Below are 19,403 nucleotides of genomic sequence, written 5' to 3'. Positions count from 1 at the left end.
CCACTTCTTCCATAATGGTCCTAGGTCCATTTCTTTCAATTTCTAGAAATAGGCATAGATCTTTACAAACTGCTTTTATTGCCTGGAGCAAAGTTGCAGTAGTGTTTGTAAATCTCAGACTCCCCTTTGAGCTTAAGGCTTTTTAATTATAAAGAAACTTCAACTCCCCTTCAGTGACACGGTTTACTGCAAACTTACATACTGGTAACCTGCGCCTGTTCCTATCCACATCACATAATGAGGAACCTTTGAAATCTAATAAATTCCCAAATAATGTTATTTGTAACACTCTTGAGGGGGCAGAGGGGCGGGGGGGGGGGGGGGGGGACTCTTTAATGATAAAGTCACAGAGGTGCGACAGGGAAGATCCAAAATAGCTGAAATTATGAACATGTACACAGCATCTGCCGCAAATAGCCTGCCAGCTCTAAAAATAGGAGTGTGAAATTCAAAATCTAACTTTGAAGCACTGTATTTGCAAAATAGACCTTCCAATTCCTAGCAGTAATCACGATCTCAATCTGCATTTTCTGGCTGCTGTGCTCTTTAGTGTTAGCCTAGAAAATGGATCCTTGTATACAAGCTTGAGGATGGAAAACTTTGTACAGAAAGTTATAAAGGCCTAAAAGTTCAACTTCCCATTGTATATTCCACAATCCCTTCCATGCGTCGGACAGCCAGCGGCCATCCGACGTCACGGTGGGCTGTGCATCGGACGGCCAGGGGCCGTCCAAATCGCGCACTCGTCATTTTTTTCAGCACTGCGGCGGAATGCCAGCGGTAGGGAAGGTGTTACGTAACATTTAGTGAAAGCTAGAGAAAAAAAAACAATCAACATACTTGCTATAGAGACAGACAGCAGTGCATATTTTCTTCTAAATTTGGTAAAAATTATATTTTGGATTGTTGAGTTAATGAGTAACCAATCAATCAGGATTTAAAAAAAATGCAGCAAATCACATGTGAGGGTCTCACAGGGCTCTAACCAAGACTTTTGCGCTGTTACCTGTATCATAAGCATTACATTTGGGTACAATATAGCTGCCAAGATAATTGCAACTGACAAATTTCTGTACTTTTTGGTAGGATTAGAATAATTTTTTCCTAGAGAATTCATAAGGATTTCTTATAGATTTGGTTAGTTACATGATCAAAGTAGAGAATTAAATTTTTGGGTGAAAACAAAGTATATGCTTGTCATTGACCCTTTTTTGGTTTCGCCCCGGCAGCGCATGCCCACTCTTTCTTCGAGACATGCTTTATCTACAATATGGGCTTCAAGCACCATGTTTTTCATAAGTTCCTTTTACTATCCTTTGTAAATGCCAGCTTCCACGGCCACGTGCTCTTACTCTTCAGGTTATTTACAATACTTTGAGAGCACTCTTTTTTTTGTTTGGCCTGCGGTTGCACATGCCTTTCGATTTCCAGCGCAACTTAAAACAGGTCTGGAAATCTTTCATTTTATTAGTTTCCTGCTCGTGGCAGCCTGAAGGCATAGTTCTAAGGTGAACATGTGTTTGAGAGCCCTCTTTAAAATACTTTTTTAATAAAGAGAAGGAAATGTGTGTAGCATGCTTAAATTGCACAAACTTTGTTTATTAATAAGATTTAGAGCGCAAAGCAGCTTTTATTTTCTCAGCCCAGCACCCGCTTCAGGGACGCCATGCTACAGGCCATCGTCTTCTGTCATCACCGGCACTTGGGAGAGGGTGCGGGGCACATAGCTGCTTAGTTTACATTTCTCCTCACCACTGCGAGGAGCAGCCTCTGATGGAAAACCACCACCTCTGCCTTTCGTAGGGGAGCAATGACTCACCCCAGGTAACAGCAGAGAAGGCTTGGTCCGGGCAGCACAGGGAAAGCAACGACACAGCAGTTTGTCCCAGTTTGTTTCACCCTTCATTTATTCTCCGTTGCTGCACATGCTCAGTTTGTTATAATGCGGTGCTGGCTTAAGGCAGCTTGTCCCAGTTTGTTTCACCCTTCATTTATTCTCTGTTGCTGCACATGCTCAGTTTGCTACAATGCGGTGCTGGCTTAGGGCAGCACACTTATATTTTATCAGCAGGTCACCCACTTCATGGCCCTGTGCTTCATGAAGTGCGGCGGCATGAAGCGGGCACTTTGTTGGTAACAAAAAGGCGCACAGCCGCCACACTTCTTCTCTCACTGGTGCCATGTTGAAAATTGAAAGGCGCACTGGTGCTGCACTTCTTTTACCATGGTAGCTGTGTGCATTTCTTTTATCAACAGAGCATTCTTGTGCAGTCTCCCTCACCAGGATTGAAAGCAGTTCACTTCTTATCACTCTATACAAAGGCTTCCATGCAGTGTCTCCAGCAATGTGTGCACTGTCTGCAGCGTGCACAAACCAAGCTTCACCTGTTATGCGCACTCACGCTCCCAGGGAGCCTTAACACCGGCCACTGACCCCTTTCGCCCCAGACAGATGCATGAAAACCGCCAAGCTGTAGTAATTGCTTTTTAGAGGGAAGGAATCCCAAAAGCTCAAGAAGCCTCAGTTTCTACCCCATAGATAATCTGTCTCTTCAAGGAGCAACTGCCCTCTACAGATCAATAAACCAGCCAGTATTCCTACCTGGCCGTTTGTCACTGTGGAATAGTCATGTTTCTGCTATTTGAGCAGCAGCACTCTGTTGTTCCCATCGTTGCTGCTAAACGGGTTTATAAAGATATCTACAGCGAGGCTTCCAAAGTAGCCGATCTGTGCAAGATCACACTTGCTACCAAGCGACTGAGGCCGCTGCTTACAAATGCCATTATACGGTCTTGGTGAGAACACGTACAATGCCCCTCCATAAGCAAGTACCTATTCCTAATGGGAGGGAAAGCATCCCATATAATTAAAAATTAATGTGCTGCATGTCTAAAGACTTATAAGGTCCCAAATGCGAAACCTATTGGCTATGCCAATGCTTCTTACTCTTTACTAAGGTATGCTCTAAATCACACAGTAAGTAGAGGCAGGCTGGTCAAACCCCAAAATGGCCACAACTTTGGTAAGCTCTAACTAACCACCCACTCGTCATTATGCAGAGATGGGAAGGTGGTGTGCTCTTCAGGGCAGTGAAATCTGACTGCAAAGGTCGCCCACTTTACCTGCAATTAAGTGATATATCACAAGTTAACCCTGCGCTGATGGCGGCACTTCTAGCCCATCGTTACCCCAGATGAATGAATGAGTAGTGGTGCAGGGTATATCAGAGCACCACGTGCCCAGGCTAGTGGCACCACAGACGATTTCTTCACTGAGCTTGCAGCATAACCAGAACCACAAATGTACTGAATGAGTTGTGGGGAAATGGTGTGGGTAGCAGATGAGCCAAAGAGACATTTAGTCCTGATGACTGATAATGAATCACTCCTATGACATGGGTATTTCTGAGTCGAAACACAATGTACAGGGGGTAAGGAGGATGAAAGGCCACCATGTATGCAGGCCTATATGGGAGCTGATTGAGACCAGAGTGAGTCAACTTTGCATGAAATGGCCTTATACAAAATTGGATAAGCGTGCCAGAAGCAACTCATTTGCTATTTTTACAGCTAGTGAATCATGGCAACAAAAAAAAGAAAGAGGAGTTCTTCACTCCATGTGGAGCTACATAGAGTATGCCAGTTGGAGATACCCTCTGGTCCTACGGAAGAAGCCCAACTGACAAAAGGGAAGAGAATGTTCCTGAAATCAATACATGCATTACATGCGGATTTGAGGTATAAAACAGGGCCTATTGAAACTAAACTACACAGCTAATGTCATTTTGGGGCACCCAGAGATTTTCAATATTGGCATACCCCTCTATGTATTTAAATCACAAATTTCAATTCATGCACATTTTATTTCATAAAAAAAGTTTCTTCCAAAAATCACAAATTTTACATTGTTTTATTCTTCAATTGAATAAACACTTTCCATATGTGACAACATGTCTTTCAAGATTGCTACATCATCATTCTATAAGAGCAATCAAGAGTTAAAATGTGAACTGGAACAAAAGAAAACTCCAAGTGTGTAAAATCCAAAGATATACTGAGCATAGTTGACAAAACAAAATAAACGCAACAAAGAAATAATATAAGTATATCCTAGTTCAAAGGGAAACACTATTACTGAAATTCAATTGACCAATTGTACTTTCTGATCCAATAATAAAGAAATTCGTTGAGACAAAGGTCAGAGAAGAATCATAAGATCATTGAAGAAGCAGTACAGACAGGACAGTGCAAGAGATATGAGACTTACAAAATCTAATTTCAATACAAGATGGTGTCAACTTAGAAGACCTAGCCAAAAAATAGACAAAGACTACCAATTTACTAGTAACAGTGATTTCAAATTTAAGTCAGATTTTGTGCCGAAATTTTCAGATCAGGGTAACATCAACATATTTTATAAATTAAAGACTTTGAAAACATAAAAAAATCAAATGACTAACGCAGAAAAGATCATCATTTAAGGAAAAGACACCCAAATGCTGCATATATTCCAGTCAGACTCTCCCCATGTGGTAATTCTTGTTTGGGTCAGTCGGGGCTGTAGTAAATGGTTCAACCAACAGATCCTGAGGGGCCAGTGCAAATACAGAAAGTTCCTTTGCTGGGAGATGTGAGACACAAGCACTTACTATTTCTTGAACTGCTGTGGTCCAGGTAAATCGTTCCTCATTGTCATGAAGAACAAAAATCTCTGGAAGTAATCTGTATCTTTTCGGATCTTGCCGTGTACTACACTGTAGAGAAACACTCACATAAAAGGCATTATACAGTGTCGCCTTTAGGCTCCTCTGACTTTAAATCACCTTCTATAGAAAAAGGTTACATCATGTCTCTGGTGGAAGAGAGGCGAAAGTGCATGATTTTGTAGGCTGTGGCTGATTTGACGTCAATCAATTCTCATGTTTACTACCACACTGAGGATATCCCTGACAGGACCTCAGGTTTCAAAGAAACTGCCTGTGGAAAGGGATGAATTTGTTGCCCCAAAGAACAATGTACAAATACATTGGCAAAGATTTCCTTCCTGGAATTTTAGCTTTTATGAAGAAGAGGAATGGTTTCACAGAGTCTGAATCTCCTTAACTACTTCTGCCTCTTTGCTCCATCAAAAGTCAAACATTCCCCTCAGGCAGGCCTTACTTTACCTCGTTTTATGTCTAGGCTTTAAGTTTATACTGAAATCTTTTCCTTAGGACTCCTTGGTAGGCAGTCTAGTGGGTCACATATCTATTTCCGAACATGCTGTTCGGAATGGATTCTTACTCAACGATGGTGCACTCTGGGACTCGAGTATATATGGGGAATATACAATCCCTCGTAACTAATTTAAGGGACAGTTGTTCAAACCATAAAGGATAGAGTAGAAGGTGCTGCTTTTTTTGGAAGGGATGAAAAGTCAGATCAAGTCCCTTTCCAATGTCCCATTTGATGTGATGCATGCCTCAGCCTTGGCTACTGGGGTTTCAATAGCAGACGGGTGTACTCTTCTCCCAAAGGACTGGCATGCAGAAGTAACCCAGAAATCAACCGCTCTTTGCCTGCCCACGGAGGGGACCAGTCTCTTTGGGTGGAGCAGAACTCAAAGACAAAATGAATAGACTCTTTGTCAAAAGAAGCATTCTTCTTCTTCTTGAAACACCGGGACTAAACTTCCTAGTTTTCACCAGCTTTCCAAGAAGCAGCAGTGACTATTCCAATCTTACAGGTATCACAGATATGGATAGCCTGTGGCTTTCCACAGTAGAAGGGTTCTACTAGAAAACAGCAGTCTAAACTATTCTGAAGATGGTCCTGAATTTACAATTGTATTATATTAGTACAGATGGACTCTACCTCAGATGGTAGGTGTAGGAAATCCACCTTTTCTACGTGGTCACCCCAAATTGTTCGGCTTTTAAATGGAACCTATATTTTTTCAGGCTTCAGAAATCTATGCACTATATTCCTGCTAACCAGTAGAAAAAAACATTTGCCCCTCCTACTGTGATTTACTGTTTTCTGGCAATTGAAGGGAATAACAATTGCCAACTACATTTGAATGAATTATTACGTGAACAAATAATCTTATGAAACAGCAAAATTGATTGGCAGGGATGTGGAATTCCTATAGCCCGACGCCCAGGACATATTGTTTGGGGTCATGGGCAACAAGTTTTAATGTGTATTTTGTCCTTGGGACAAGTAGGCCCAACCCCCTGCAGCACAAACCCTTTGGCTGCCAGTTTGCAGTACCACATTAAGGGTCAGGGAAGGGCACTGCCTGCAGTTAAGTTAATATTTGTGTGCCTATGTTAATGTTGTTCAAACTTGTATTCATGGTTCATTATTTGAGAGCCTTTATTATTAGGGTGAGCGCTCTAAGTAAATGTACGTTCTGACTGCACTACTGACAGTGGTTCCAGTATGAAAATGTGGACACACGGTTTCATAGTTTAGCAACATGAGGCTATGCATGATGCTCACAGAATGCTCTCTGATTAGATGCAAATATTTGCAGAAGCTTGAAAGTAAGATTAATGTTTCTTTGCTTTCAATATAAAACATTTAGCTAAACTACTGTAAAATTTCAGGTACCATTTCTTTGCAGCATCATTTAGTAAAATGTGTTGATGCATGCTAGTATTTCCCAAAAATATTCATATTGGAAAAGGTGTGTAACCAGTTTCAATAAGATTATGGGAAACAAGCCTTGGCAAAGCCAGTAGGTCTGACATTGGTGGTCAGCTTTTTAGTCTTGGCAATGCGTAACTTGTTTTGGCATGGCTTTTGTAAAACCTTATTGATGTGAGAGCTGCCGGGCCCTCACCATTATAACAAACATTGGCAAATGCAAAAATTGTTTATGGGGTCAAAAAAGCACACACTGCCACTGGCACTGAACAAAACGACTTTGTGTACCAATATGCTCCTTGTGAAAGAGCAGAATGCTGTCACTCACAGTGAAGCCAGCTGATTCTGAGAGAGAGAGAATTTTAATAAACACAAAAGGTAATAGTTAACGCCAGACCAAATTAGGGGCCCAATTATTAAAGAAAGTCTCAAAAGTGCACCTTTGGTATATGGCTTTCGTGAATTCACAAGAATTTACATTAGTAGGGCAAGACATTGTACTTCTACAAAATATTTGTGAACTGCATTTCAGCATGAGCAAATATGCATGTGTAGATTTGCTCATGTGAAAACCTGGATGTTTGAAAGTTCATTTTCCCTCCAACTACTTTTTCCCCAACTCTGAAAGAAGGTTTACATCTACCACTCTCAGGAGTAAATTTCCAACATTTCTCAGTATGGGAAAGATTAGAGAAGATTTGTTGAAAACCCTTAAAACATGTAAGTTTGTATGTTTGCACAGACTCAAAAGGGCATTCGAACCCTGGAACTACTGCTTACCCCCATCATCAGTCCCAGTATGTAGCTCTCCGGAAACGTGGCAACATAAAATGATTACTAGTATTCAAACACTACTGTAGGGGAACGTCGTTTACAACGCGGTGTTTACACCGCACAACCTTTTCCCCGCAGCTGTTACAACGCAAGTCGTTACTACGACTTGCGCTGGATGGCGCTGTGGGATAAGGAATGTTTTAATTTTATAGTCCAACACCTTCCCTACTGTTACAGGGACTGGTGTTGGAATATAAAATTAAAAAATTCCGAAATCCGCGCCCTCCAACGCAAGTCGTTGTAACGACTTGCGTTGTAAAACCTGCGATGTCAAGTACCGCGATCTAAAAGATCGCGTTGTACTGACATACATCCACTACTATAGTATATGCCCTGGTATAATCAGAGAGGCTATATAAGAGCTCTTATATAATGAGATGGCTGCCATCATTTGTGGCAGCACTACATGGCACCAAAGGGACAAGTGGATTTTATTACAGGACAAGTAGATTTTTGAAGCAACCTGCCCAATGGACAAGTAGATATTTTAATAAATTCCACACCCCTGGATTGGTGACAATTTTTAAGTCTCTGAGCATTCTCGAAAGAGACAAGTTCTATATACTTCCCAATTGTCTATCTCTTAATCTTTCGTCCCATTTGTCCAAGGCATGCACGTGTCATGCCTCTCACTGCATTTAGCCTTCCCTAACAGTTTTGTATACCGTTGTATACAAAAACAAGAAAAAAAGTTTTTACATATATAAAAAATGACAAAATTATTCAATAATATTTATATACAACATTTTGCATGTTTGTTCATGCACATGTTGTAAAGTGATTTATGTTCTAGATCTTTCAGCCTGTGTTTAGCGTATCTTGCCCTGCTCGGCCCTTTTTCCTAAATTAAAATTTGTAACTGTTACACAAATTAACAGTTTTAATTTGATCTACCTCAGAACGTCCAAAGGCCACGTTAGCCCTGACAGGATCCAGCCACGTGACCCAATGATAACAGTACAGTCGCCTAATAAGCTGGCTTACGACTTTCTTGTACTGGCCTTCACGTCTAGGTGGTCGTTGTAAATCCAGTTCACTGAATAGACACATCAGTGACTCACAAAACACCATGTAGTAGGAAGAGGGAATACATTTATTATAGGTTTCCTGAATTTGAATATACGCATGCAATGATCTCTGCATTTTGATCATTATTGGCCGCGATACGTCAAGCAAGTTGGATAGCTCAGAGGGATGCGTTACGCAGGCAGACATGAGTGTGTGCTTGTGTAACATGCAAATCACAAGTATGAATTGCACTAAGGCAGATGGTATCTTCTATTCTTGAGAAGTAAACAAAATAAGTATCATGATTTCACTAGGTAATTTTGGCAGCACTCGTCACATTTCCTATTGTGTTTTGCTCTCTATCAAATGGTAAATTTAATTTGGGAAGCCTTGTTCATTTATGTCTGTGGTTACATAAAGGAGTAATGGAGCATCAACTGCGGACACTTGGGTGCTGCATCTGCCTAGGGAACACTTGCCATCTGGCCAAGCAATGCTGAAACACATTGACAATGACAAAGTCAATAACTCTCGCGTTGCCAAGACAGATTGGCTTTGCCAATGCTGGTTTACTTTGTTGGCGGTTGTACATAGAGGCAACATTTTGTTTTGTTGCACTCTAGCAGTTGGGCTCTGACTGGCCAGATAATTCAGCTTCTCCCATATAATAAGCACTGCAGTGCTAGCGCAAGAAAGGCACCTGAATCATAACCAGTGCCAGCCATTCTGCCCATTTGTACAGATGTAACAAGGTAATATTTACCCATAGCAGGGATACTCTTTTGCCGTTAAGAGAGGAAAGCAATTGTGAATGTTATCTTCTCCCTGCAAACTACTTCACTTTTCGATGCCAAGTTTGCCACTACAAAATTGACCCCAAGTACAGTCAACCAGGTGCTTCCAACCTCCACCTAGCTCAAGCAAATGTGCAGACAAATTTTAGCAGGTCTGCTAAATAGTAAATCTCTCCCTAAAGTTTATTTGGAACACTGGTAGAAGACAATTGGCATGTACTCTTCCTCACTGAGACATAGTTGGAGAACTCCTCTTGGCCAGATATTGCTGAAAAAGTACTGCATGGCTACTCTATTTGCCATCTAGATTGCAGAGAAATGGTGGGATGGATAGGATTTACCAGTCCGCTTGTCTTGTTCAGTGCGGTAACTTGAGGGGTTGGAGGCAGTGGAGGGTCTAGACTTTTCTTTCAAGCGGTCTCATTGTGACTCAATCTCAGGAATGTTAATATATCACCCGCCTGGTTATGGTGGAAATTTTGGAGAATTACTTGTTAAGTTAGCGGTCACTCTCCTGCTTCAATTTTCCAACTCTACTACTCTAGCAGATTTCAATGTTGAAGCGAATGATTCTTCCTGTAAGGATACATCTAATTTGCAGAAGGCTATGGAGGAAATTATCCGTCACTAATGCTACAGAGGATGTATGCATGGTCAAAATGGTTGAACAAAATATGACCGTGGGTCCTGCGGCAATTGGTTTGCGGGGAATAAAGTTGCAGGTGGAAAAAAAAATTGATAGGGTAGAGAAATCTACTGCATGTTGTAGGTGTGGGAGTGGAAAACACATAGTATAATGTCATGGTTGCCCTGCCGTCAACAGAGTGTGTCAAATGTGGGCGGGTAGGCCATTTTTGGCGTGCATGCAAGGATTTTTAGAAGAAACTGGGGCCAAACAAGAGGTAAAGTGTCATATACTGCTGAAGGTTCTCCGAAAAATACTGCCATACATTCCCTTCACTCTGAGGAAAACTGTGATGGGAGCTCTGGTACTGTCCCGTATAGATTATTGCAATGCACTGTACCTAGGTACCGGGGAAAAACAGCTTGCAAAACTTCAATCAAATCAAAATGCGGCAGCCAGAGTTCTACTGAACCTCCCTAAGCGCCACCAGACATCCCCCGCCATACAACAACTTCACTGGCTCCCTGTTAGGTACAGAGTCCAATTCAAGGCTCTCTGTTTGGTCCATAAATCCCTCAATGGGGAGGGGCAGAGGATTTGTCTAACCTGTTCCCCCGCTATGTCCCACCTGGCACATTACGATCCAGCAGCCAAGACCTAATTTGTTTGCCTAAAATAAGGAGAGCTCGTTGGGGCGGCAAAGCCTTCTCATACCAGGCAGCGAAATTGTGGAACACCATGCCTATCACGCTACGCTCTGACACGAACCTAACCAGTTTTAGGAAAGCCTTGAAAACCTGGCTTTTTTCTATGCTCTAACTGGTCATTTCTGTTTGTCTTCCCTCCATAGCGCCAAGACGCCTCAGCATAAGCGCGCTTTATGAATAATTAAGTCAGTCAGACCAGATCTGTGTGCGAATGTGGAAAGGGTGCAGTTACCAAGGGTATAATGTTATCCATTCCAGATAGTGAAGAGTGTTTAAAGGAGAGTATGGTAAGAAATCCTCCAAAGTGAGAGGTGTACATTTCAGGAGTGAGGCTTGGTCTTATGGTGGATTGAGGTTCTCCTTGGACCATCATTAGTAGAAAATATTTCCAAGAAAGGTTCAGTGGCATTTGGGACATGGATTGTTTACACCAGTCCGACATAGTGGCTGAAAGTTTTGATGGTTCAACTATAGTCATGGACTGTTACATAAATGTGATAGTGAAGTACAAAGGCAGAAGTGCAGAAATCAAGCTCTATGTTGCTGTTAAAGGAGTGAATTTGTTAGGATAGAGAGACCAGTGGAAATTGGGCATAATTCTTAATCACGTGCCAAAGACCCGGTAATGTTATGTGAGGAGGATTATGAGAAACATGTAGCATCCACTGGGGTAGATAACGAAGAGGAGTATCTTAAGGATCGTTTCAAAAGAGTATTTTCAGAAAATGTAGGTATGTTGGAAAAAATTTCACACAAAATTAGGCTGAGAAATAATGCTATTCCAGTCAGGACAAAAATTGAGGGGTGTGCCGATTATCGTGAGAGATGAGTTGAGAGATATGCTCAATGAATTAGTTAAGGAAGGGATCATTGAAGAGATTGAATTGGCTGAATGGGTTTCTCCCACTGTTTTGGCCCGCAAGTCTGACCAAAAGTTTTATCTGTATGTTGACTTGAGGGCATTGAATGTAAACCCAACATTAATAAGGTAGTGCCTATGTTGGAGGGAGAAAAGGTTTTTTCCACTCTAGATCTTAGGTCAGTTTACCATCAAGTTGTGCAGGCAGAGGAATCCAAGCATCTGGACGTTTTTATCATTCTACAAGGTTTATATTAGTTTACAGAAATGCAGTTTGGCTTGGCCTCTGCAGCCTCTGTCTTCCAGAGATACATGTTCCACCTTTTCAGACACATCGACAATTATGCAAAATGCTTCCAAGATAATGTTTAAATGTTTTCAAGGGACAAAGAAAAGCATTTACAACACATGGTTGAAGTGTGTTCCAGGTTAGAGAAACGGCTGACGCTCAAGGGTCACAAATTCAAAAAGTTCAAAAAATACGGAGAATATCTGGGACACACTTTGTCAGATAACGGAATGGTACCAAAAAAGTCCTATATTGAGGCAATTGTCAAGGCACCTGCACCTACTAATAGGGAGCAGTTACTTTCATTTGCTGAAATGTGCGAATACAACTGCCAAGTTTATAGAGAACTTTGCAACTAAAATGGAACCGCTGAAGGAACTGTTGAGGCAAGAGGTTACATATATGTGGCCAGACAGACAACAAGCAGAATTTGAAAACATTAAGCAATAGGTTGTATAGGCCCCTATGTGGGGGAATTTTGCGTAGGAAAGAAGTGTGTCATCACTGTTGATGCCAGCATGTATGGGGTGGGAGGTGTTCTGTCACAGAAGTGTGGAAAGAAAGAGTAGAAGGATAGCGTGTGAGAAAGGAGAGGATTGAGATAGTTGACACTATCCAGGATGTAGCTAACCATGAATTTGAAGAAATCTCTGAGAAATTCTGGAAAGTCTGTGAAGTGTCCGACAAGTACGGCAGGCCACAAAAAATGTGTAGTAAGAAGAGTGAAGTAAAACCGGAGTGTGTGTCCATGTATAATGTGGGTGAAGAATTGGTGGTTGAGGGATACTTTGTTCAAAAGGGGAAAGTGTATTCCACCCATGGATGTACGAGAAAATATTCTCAAGCTGGCTCACAAGGTACATCCGGGTATGTTTGCTATAAAGCAACATATTTGCATACATTTCTGATGGCCAGGAATGGATATGATGATTGATAGGACAGTAGGAGTGTGTGAAGTGTGTGTGGGTAGTGGAAGATTTTGAAGGTCAGTACACCTCCTCTTTAAAGTTGTACATGGCCCAAGTTGCCTTGGCAAAAGGTGGCCTTTGCCATATCTGGTCCTTTTAATGTTCTCCCTAAGGGTGCTAGGTTTGCATTAATCTTAATTGATTACCATTCTAATTGGCCTGAGGTCAAATTGGTGTCACAAAGGAAGTGGTTTAATTCTTCAAGAAGGTATTTGCCTGAGGAGGATGCCCATCAATACTGGTTACTGGCAATGATGTTCAGCTCACAAGTGGGGAAATTGAGTCTCTCCTCAGACTTTTGGCATCAAACATGTAACTAATACCTTATACGAACCACATGAGAATGGTCAAGTGGAAATATTCAATTGTGTTTTGAGGAGTATGAAGTAGAAGCGCATCGACAAGGTGGAAATTGGAAGAGCACTTTGAGGGAAAAGTTATGGCTTTACCACATAACTCCTCATAACACTACGGAAGTCAGTCCATTCAAGTTGCTAAAAGGGAGGAATCCCGCCTCTAATCTGAGTCCTTGGTGGTTTAAGGAGAAGTTTGGAGGTGTGAAAGGTGAATTCTGTGGAAGGGACGTTGCCGAAAGAGTGAGGAGAAAACAAGAAATCTAAGGAATGGTATGATACCAAGTGGAAAGTAAAATCTCACATAATAAAGGTTGGAGATTGGGTGAGGGTTCTAAGACCTGGAATGGTCAATAAGGGTTTGTCCAGGATTGGGAACGCCATAAAAGTGCAGAAAGTGTTTCCCAATTGTGTAATTACTCAAGATAGAAAGGTATAGAATGTGAAGAAGGTCGCAAAGTGTTCCGTTAAGGGAATAAATGTTGACAAAATTACCTTGATGACGAGGGAAAAGGCAGAGATTTTCTGGTAAAGTCTGGCAAAAAAACTCAACTTGATTGCAATTGTGTCAATGCCAATGGTAGTCCAAAGTCAAGTGGCACCGGAGAAGTATTAGCCGATTCTGTGTCTTCCAGAATTAAAAGGACAGAATCAGATATTTACCTGGGAGGTTTGCTGATTTTGTAAGATAAAAAAATGTACAGAGTACTGTGTAAGTATCGCTTATATTTATCTTATTTTTATAATGTTATATTTCATTAATGTTGTTTTCTAAGAGGGAGGATGTGTTGCATTGTGGTCTGGCATAGACATGTATTGCATGCATCCCCAGCACATTTCTTGTTATTCTCTGTAGTGCATTCTACATTCCAGGAGAATGTTTATCCTGGGTGTGCTTGAATGCACTTCAGAAAGACTTTTGCACTTTTCCTCTCAGAGGCTACACCAACCACCTGCAGAGTCCCTAATGGGTCCTCCCTCAGCCCTACGTTCTTCAACGTCTACATGGCTCCACTCTCCCCAACCGTCAGAACATACGGACTCAGCATCGTGTCATACGCAGACGACACCAAACTCATCTCCTTATTCAACTAACCCAACACCGCCAGACATAACTTTCGAGAAGGCATGGAAGCTGTCGCCAAATGGATGAAAAACAGCTGCCTATAACTAAACACCAACAAGACAGAAGTACTCATCATGGGCCCAAACCCCGACGCCTGGAACGACACCTGGTGGCCCCTGTCCACAGTAACCCGCCCACCCCCAGGGACGCAACCGGGGAATCATCCTGGACTCAGAGCTCAAAATGGACCGCCAGATCAACTCCGTCTCGTCCTCCTGCTTCCACACCCTCCGCCTCCTACGTAAAACCTTCAAATGGCTCCCCCTCGAACACAGAAAGACCGTCACTCACGCCCTGGTCACCAGCAGACTCACTACGGCAACACACACTACACTGGAATAAACAAAAACATCACCGCAAGCTACAGAACATCTAGAACGCCGCCGCAAGATTGGTCCTCAACCTGCCAAGACACTGCCACATCTCCCAGCACCTGCGCACACTCCACTGGCTCCCCATCGAGGCCAGAGTTACCTTTAAGATGCTCACCCACGCACACAAGGCCCTCCACAACACCGGACCAGCATACCTGAACAGTCGACTCAATTTCCACGCACCCCAAAGGACCCTACGATCAGCCCAACTCTCCTATGCCATGGTCCCCCACACCAGAAAGACCAGATCGGGAGGCCTCTCCTTCCTCGCAGCCAGAGCCTGGAACGCCATCTGCTCCACCTCCGACAGACAATGCTTTGCATCTTTGCAAGAAACCCCAAAACCTGGCTCTTCGACTGACCCCCTCATTGATGGACTGGAACCTGTACCCCCAGCGCCTTGAGACCCTTACGGGCGAGTAGTCACGCTTAACAAATCGCCTTATTGATTCGCCTGATTGATTGCTGTCCTGCCTTCAGGACGGTATGCTGTGGTGCTCTGAATAAATCCCCCAATTCTCTAGATTGCTTTTCTTTGCAACTATTTTAATATCACAAGTATATATAATTAGTAAGCTCACTCCTATCATCCACTCCAATGGAAGAACTTTCTCAGGGGTCATCTACAGTAGCCATCTACTACTCTTAGTTTGAGGATGGTCTCGCATATTCATACAACAGGAGACCGAAATGTTGACGCACATTCCACAACTTTTATTTAGATCAGTTAAGACTGGGACATACCCTACAATACAGTCCTAAGCTCTCCAGTAATGTTCCTTGTTTTAAGCGAGGATTACAGACTTCTGTCTCATTGAAACGATGCATGAAAATATATACAACTAACATGCGGGATACATATGTATCTTGATGTTCATGGAAGCCCCTGGGTTAACCCTTACTTTAACACAGACCAATTGATCACTATTACATTTTTAGCACGCCTGTTTCTACATTTATTGTCCTCTTCTCTGCATTAATCCGCAATATCAGATATTAGATTGATTCCTGTGAATTTTGTTCAGAGCGTTATAGATGTCTAAATGCATAAATATTTAATTAAAGTATTATGCTCCAATTTATTCCCTTGCTGGCCATTTGCTTTAGCTTATGGTAGTGCATTTTTTTAAATCAGTGCTTAAAAAGTACAGTCAAAATATTATAACGATATCTACAGCCCAAAAAAAAAAAAGTTCACACCACTTGCAGCTACAAATTAACTAAATGAGACCAAGCTTTTTAATTTATTTCTTCATATTTCGTGTGTTGCTCGCTACAATGGCTTTGTGTTTGGTGCAGCAACACTAAAGCGTCCTATTACAAGATTATGCAACCTAGATTCTATTTAATAATAAAAAAACAGCTCACAGAGAATAGGCCAACTGTTTTTTAATGAATGAAATATACACGTTGCACAATCGGGTTTTTCTCAAGCAAATATAGGCATCTGGTTTCCATAAAAGCACAGGGAACGCCCTTCCAGAACTGCCGAGCTAAACACAGCTCGCATCGGCACCAAATAGCGTGCACTGTTAAAACGCTGTAAAAGAAAGCGCAGAGGCCGAATCTATGCACTCTAGGGAATCGGAGAACACAGATGTACAAAGACTGCGTGAAAACCGTAAAGCAGTTGAACTATTGGAAAGTAGGTTTCTTTTCCGTATGGAAGATGACTCGACAGCATTTCTGACGACGCAGCACTTTTAAACTTTCATTTCCGATGTAATCACGAGTCTTAACGTATTGCTTCCTGTTGGGTCGGAGTAGCAAAAGCATCGAATCCTCTCCAACAGAGGCCTGTCTGAGGCATGGAAAGGGGAACGCTGGGACTTCCACTTAAATTGGTACTTCTAACAGTGTAAAAAAGACAGTTGTAGGTTAACTAAATGTACAATCGATGGGTCATTAAGAGATTGACATCTTGGTACAAGTGCCCCGCAGTGTGTGTATACAACACCCAATTATAGGAGACTAGAGTTCTGTGCGTCAAAGATGCAGAACACAATAGCACGACTTTATATCACAACATTCACTGTAATGCCTATAACATGACTGATTCAGGAGAAGCCCTAAATGATACATATAAGAAAAGCAAGGCATATTATTTATTTTAATAAATAACTTTTTGCAAGCAAAAAGTTAGTATCAAACAGGTCTCCTTGGTTGCAACGTCCTTGCTAATAGCACAATGTTGATATGAAAAGCATTTCATATTATATACTGAGGCAATGGGCTACAGCTCTGCAAGGAAAGACCAAACGTCGAAATCTATTAAAATGAAGGGGGAACGCCTGCAAATACAAGCGAATCTACTTATACAGATGAAGCAAGGCCATCTAAGAGGGCACTTACAAGGAACACACTGTAGATTGTCTAATAGCCACACTTACTAAATGTTATGAATTATTACACGGAAATATGCCAAAAATAAACCATAAAATCGTGTCTCTGGCACCAAATGAACTACAATGTGAAAAAAATGGGAAAATCTAGCTGCAGTGTGCAGTAAAAGCATACAAACTCAAGATTAAGTAAACAACTAAACCCTGCTGCAGTCCTTCAACAGGTGCCCCTTTCATCTCTAAATCGACACAAATAGCAGTATTTGGCCGGCCAAGACGAACAGGTGAAAGTAGATTTGTTTTAGATTCATCGACTTTACCAAAAGTACTGAAACATTTAGCAGTCTATAAACGAGTATCTTTCTTTGCTTCTTTCACGAGGGTTGAAACACTCGGGAATGTCGCACTTCTACAAAACTTCAGGCTTTTTAGATAAACACAGACCTTACTTGAACCGCATGTGCACGGTTTGGCGTAGTTTTTTTTCTTAACCAGCTTACAACACACCCATAATTTCATTCATGTCAACAGAAAAAAGGCGAGTTGGACTCGCGATTCGTCTTAACAACATAAGTAAAATCATGTCAAATAGAACATGAACAAACGTGGTAAACAGAACCTCCCAACCCAACCCGTTAAAGTACGTCATTCATCCCAAGTCCAATGACTGAGATATGGTAGACTCGAGGAGCCAGTTTCATATTTAGCGGGGGTTCACTTTGTGTTACGCCACATGCCTTTAGGGGTTACCACTTACTACAGAAATAAACAGTTTGCGGTGGGGTAATTTCCAAGATTCATCGACTAAATCGTAGGGGTTTTCTTTGCATTGCCTGGCGTGGACAACCTTGATGCAGCACCTACAGAGATGCCAGTCTACGAGTGCTGGCAAGTTGTCCCTTTTTGCTGAGCCAGGTTTAACTCCAGGTACTTAAGAGAGGTTCAAATCCACAAATGGATATTTCTTATACAAAGGCACTCCACCCCTCTAAGCCACAGATCGTTGCCATATTTAACTCGTTATTCTCTCATTTATAAACTAACCCAAACTATAACCAAGTAAATAAAAAAGGAAATGCAATACTTCCTCTTCCAGAGGCAAAACATGCCTCTTGGGTTGTACAAAAAATATAGTAATATCGGAATGCGACTTTGAAGAGAAAAGCCATACTATAATCTACTGAGACTTCAGGGTTAGTAACTGGCAAGTTCAGGTTTTGTTGAAGGCAAAGTAGTAGTTGTATTTTGCTGGGAGAAAGGATGCAAGCACAAGTGTAAAAGTTAGGAAAGGGACATTTTGATTACAAATTTCAGTGGCACTATCTATGATATGACAGCTGAGCCGGCTCCAGCCTCAGCCGGGCGTGGACCAGAACACTTAAGATGGTGGGCTTTTAACCCAGCTGCTCACCCGGGAACGGTACGCGGGTGACCCCAGGAGGTTGGGTGCATGTACAGAACCACAGGCTCCCTCCCACCACCCCCTGAAACCCGACCCTGGCGCCCACTGAACAAGCAAGCAATACCTTCCGCCATGATGGGTCCGGGCTGTTCTCGCGAGAGCTGTGCGGGCAGTCTACAGTGCTCAGCGACAGGAAGAGCGGTTCTCGCGAGATGCGTGGACGGGTTGCTGTGTATACTCGCATCCGGACAGGGTCAGGGCAGCTGCAGGTGGCAGGAGTGCAACATCAGCTCCACGACGCAAGCTACTGAGCGCTCTTCTATTCAGGATTAAATATTTTGCAAACTGGAACATGAAATATGCTAGACTCACAAATGTGTGTATAGCACCACCCGGCGGCCGAGCAGAAATTAGCATTTCATTTCCTACCTTATTAAGTACTGCAGTCAGTAGCTCGTGCAGCCAATATGTTATTCGCAATCGGACGTTTGCATGTTATTGGGTGAGCATCTTTTTCGCATTCAACATATTATCTAGAACAGCTTTCATTAACTAAATATTAATTAATACAACTGCAGTTAACTGGACTTTGAATCGGGCAAACCGGCGCACTAGTGTAACGGTAAAAAGGCCGAGATACTAGAATAGTTATGGAAAAACCCAAAACATCACACATTCCCTAGGCACAGCGTCTTTCAAACTAAATAAACCGAATTAATAAAATGTTATTTCCTTTAACCAACCACCTCATCTAAAATCTTGTGTCTACCTTCATATACCCTCCTACCCGTAACCCTTCACACACTACAACCCAGGGCACACGTCCTAAACAAGCATTGGCATAGCCAATAGGTCTCGCCTTTGGGATCTTATAAGTGTTTAGTTAACCCGCACAATATCCTTGGTGCAACAACACCAACTGTTGCATGGCTAAACACTTATAAGGTCCCTAAAGGCGAGACCTATTGGCTATGCCAATGCTTGTTTTTTTGTGTGGCCTGGACAATTCAAAATTTGCAAACATACGTGACAAGAATTTTCAATTCTATTAAGGACAAGGAGGCGAGGATTATGCTTATTCTCATTTCTTTA

At 42.1% G+C, this 19,403-nt stretch overlaps 1 protein-coding gene across 1 annotated transcript in view; it reads right to left on the bottom strand.

Moving 5' to 3' along the window:
* Nucleotides 1-18,651, bottom strand: part of ANKFY1 (ankyrin repeat and FYVE domain containing 1) — a 505,630-nt gene extending 486,979 nt beyond the window's left edge. Inside the window, exon 1 of the mRNA XM_086954801.1 lies at nucleotides 18,436-18,651. Within this exon, the coding sequence (XP_086810927.1) occupies nucleotides 18,436-18,445 (10 nt within the window). The 5' untranslated portion in view covers nucleotides 18,446-18,651. The remainder of the gene's footprint in view (nucleotides 1-18,435) is intronic.
* Nucleotides 18,652-19,403: the final 752 nt, after the last annotated feature.

The sequence above is a fragment of the Lissotriton vulgaris genome, chromosome 2_1 (assembly GCF_964263255.1).
Source record: "Lissotriton vulgaris chromosome 2_1, aLisVul1.2, whole genome shotgun sequence".
Classification (NCBI taxonomy): domain Eukaryota; kingdom Metazoa; phylum Chordata; class Amphibia; order Caudata; family Salamandridae; genus Lissotriton; species Lissotriton vulgaris.
This window is presented reverse-complemented; position numbering and strand designations above follow the sequence as displayed.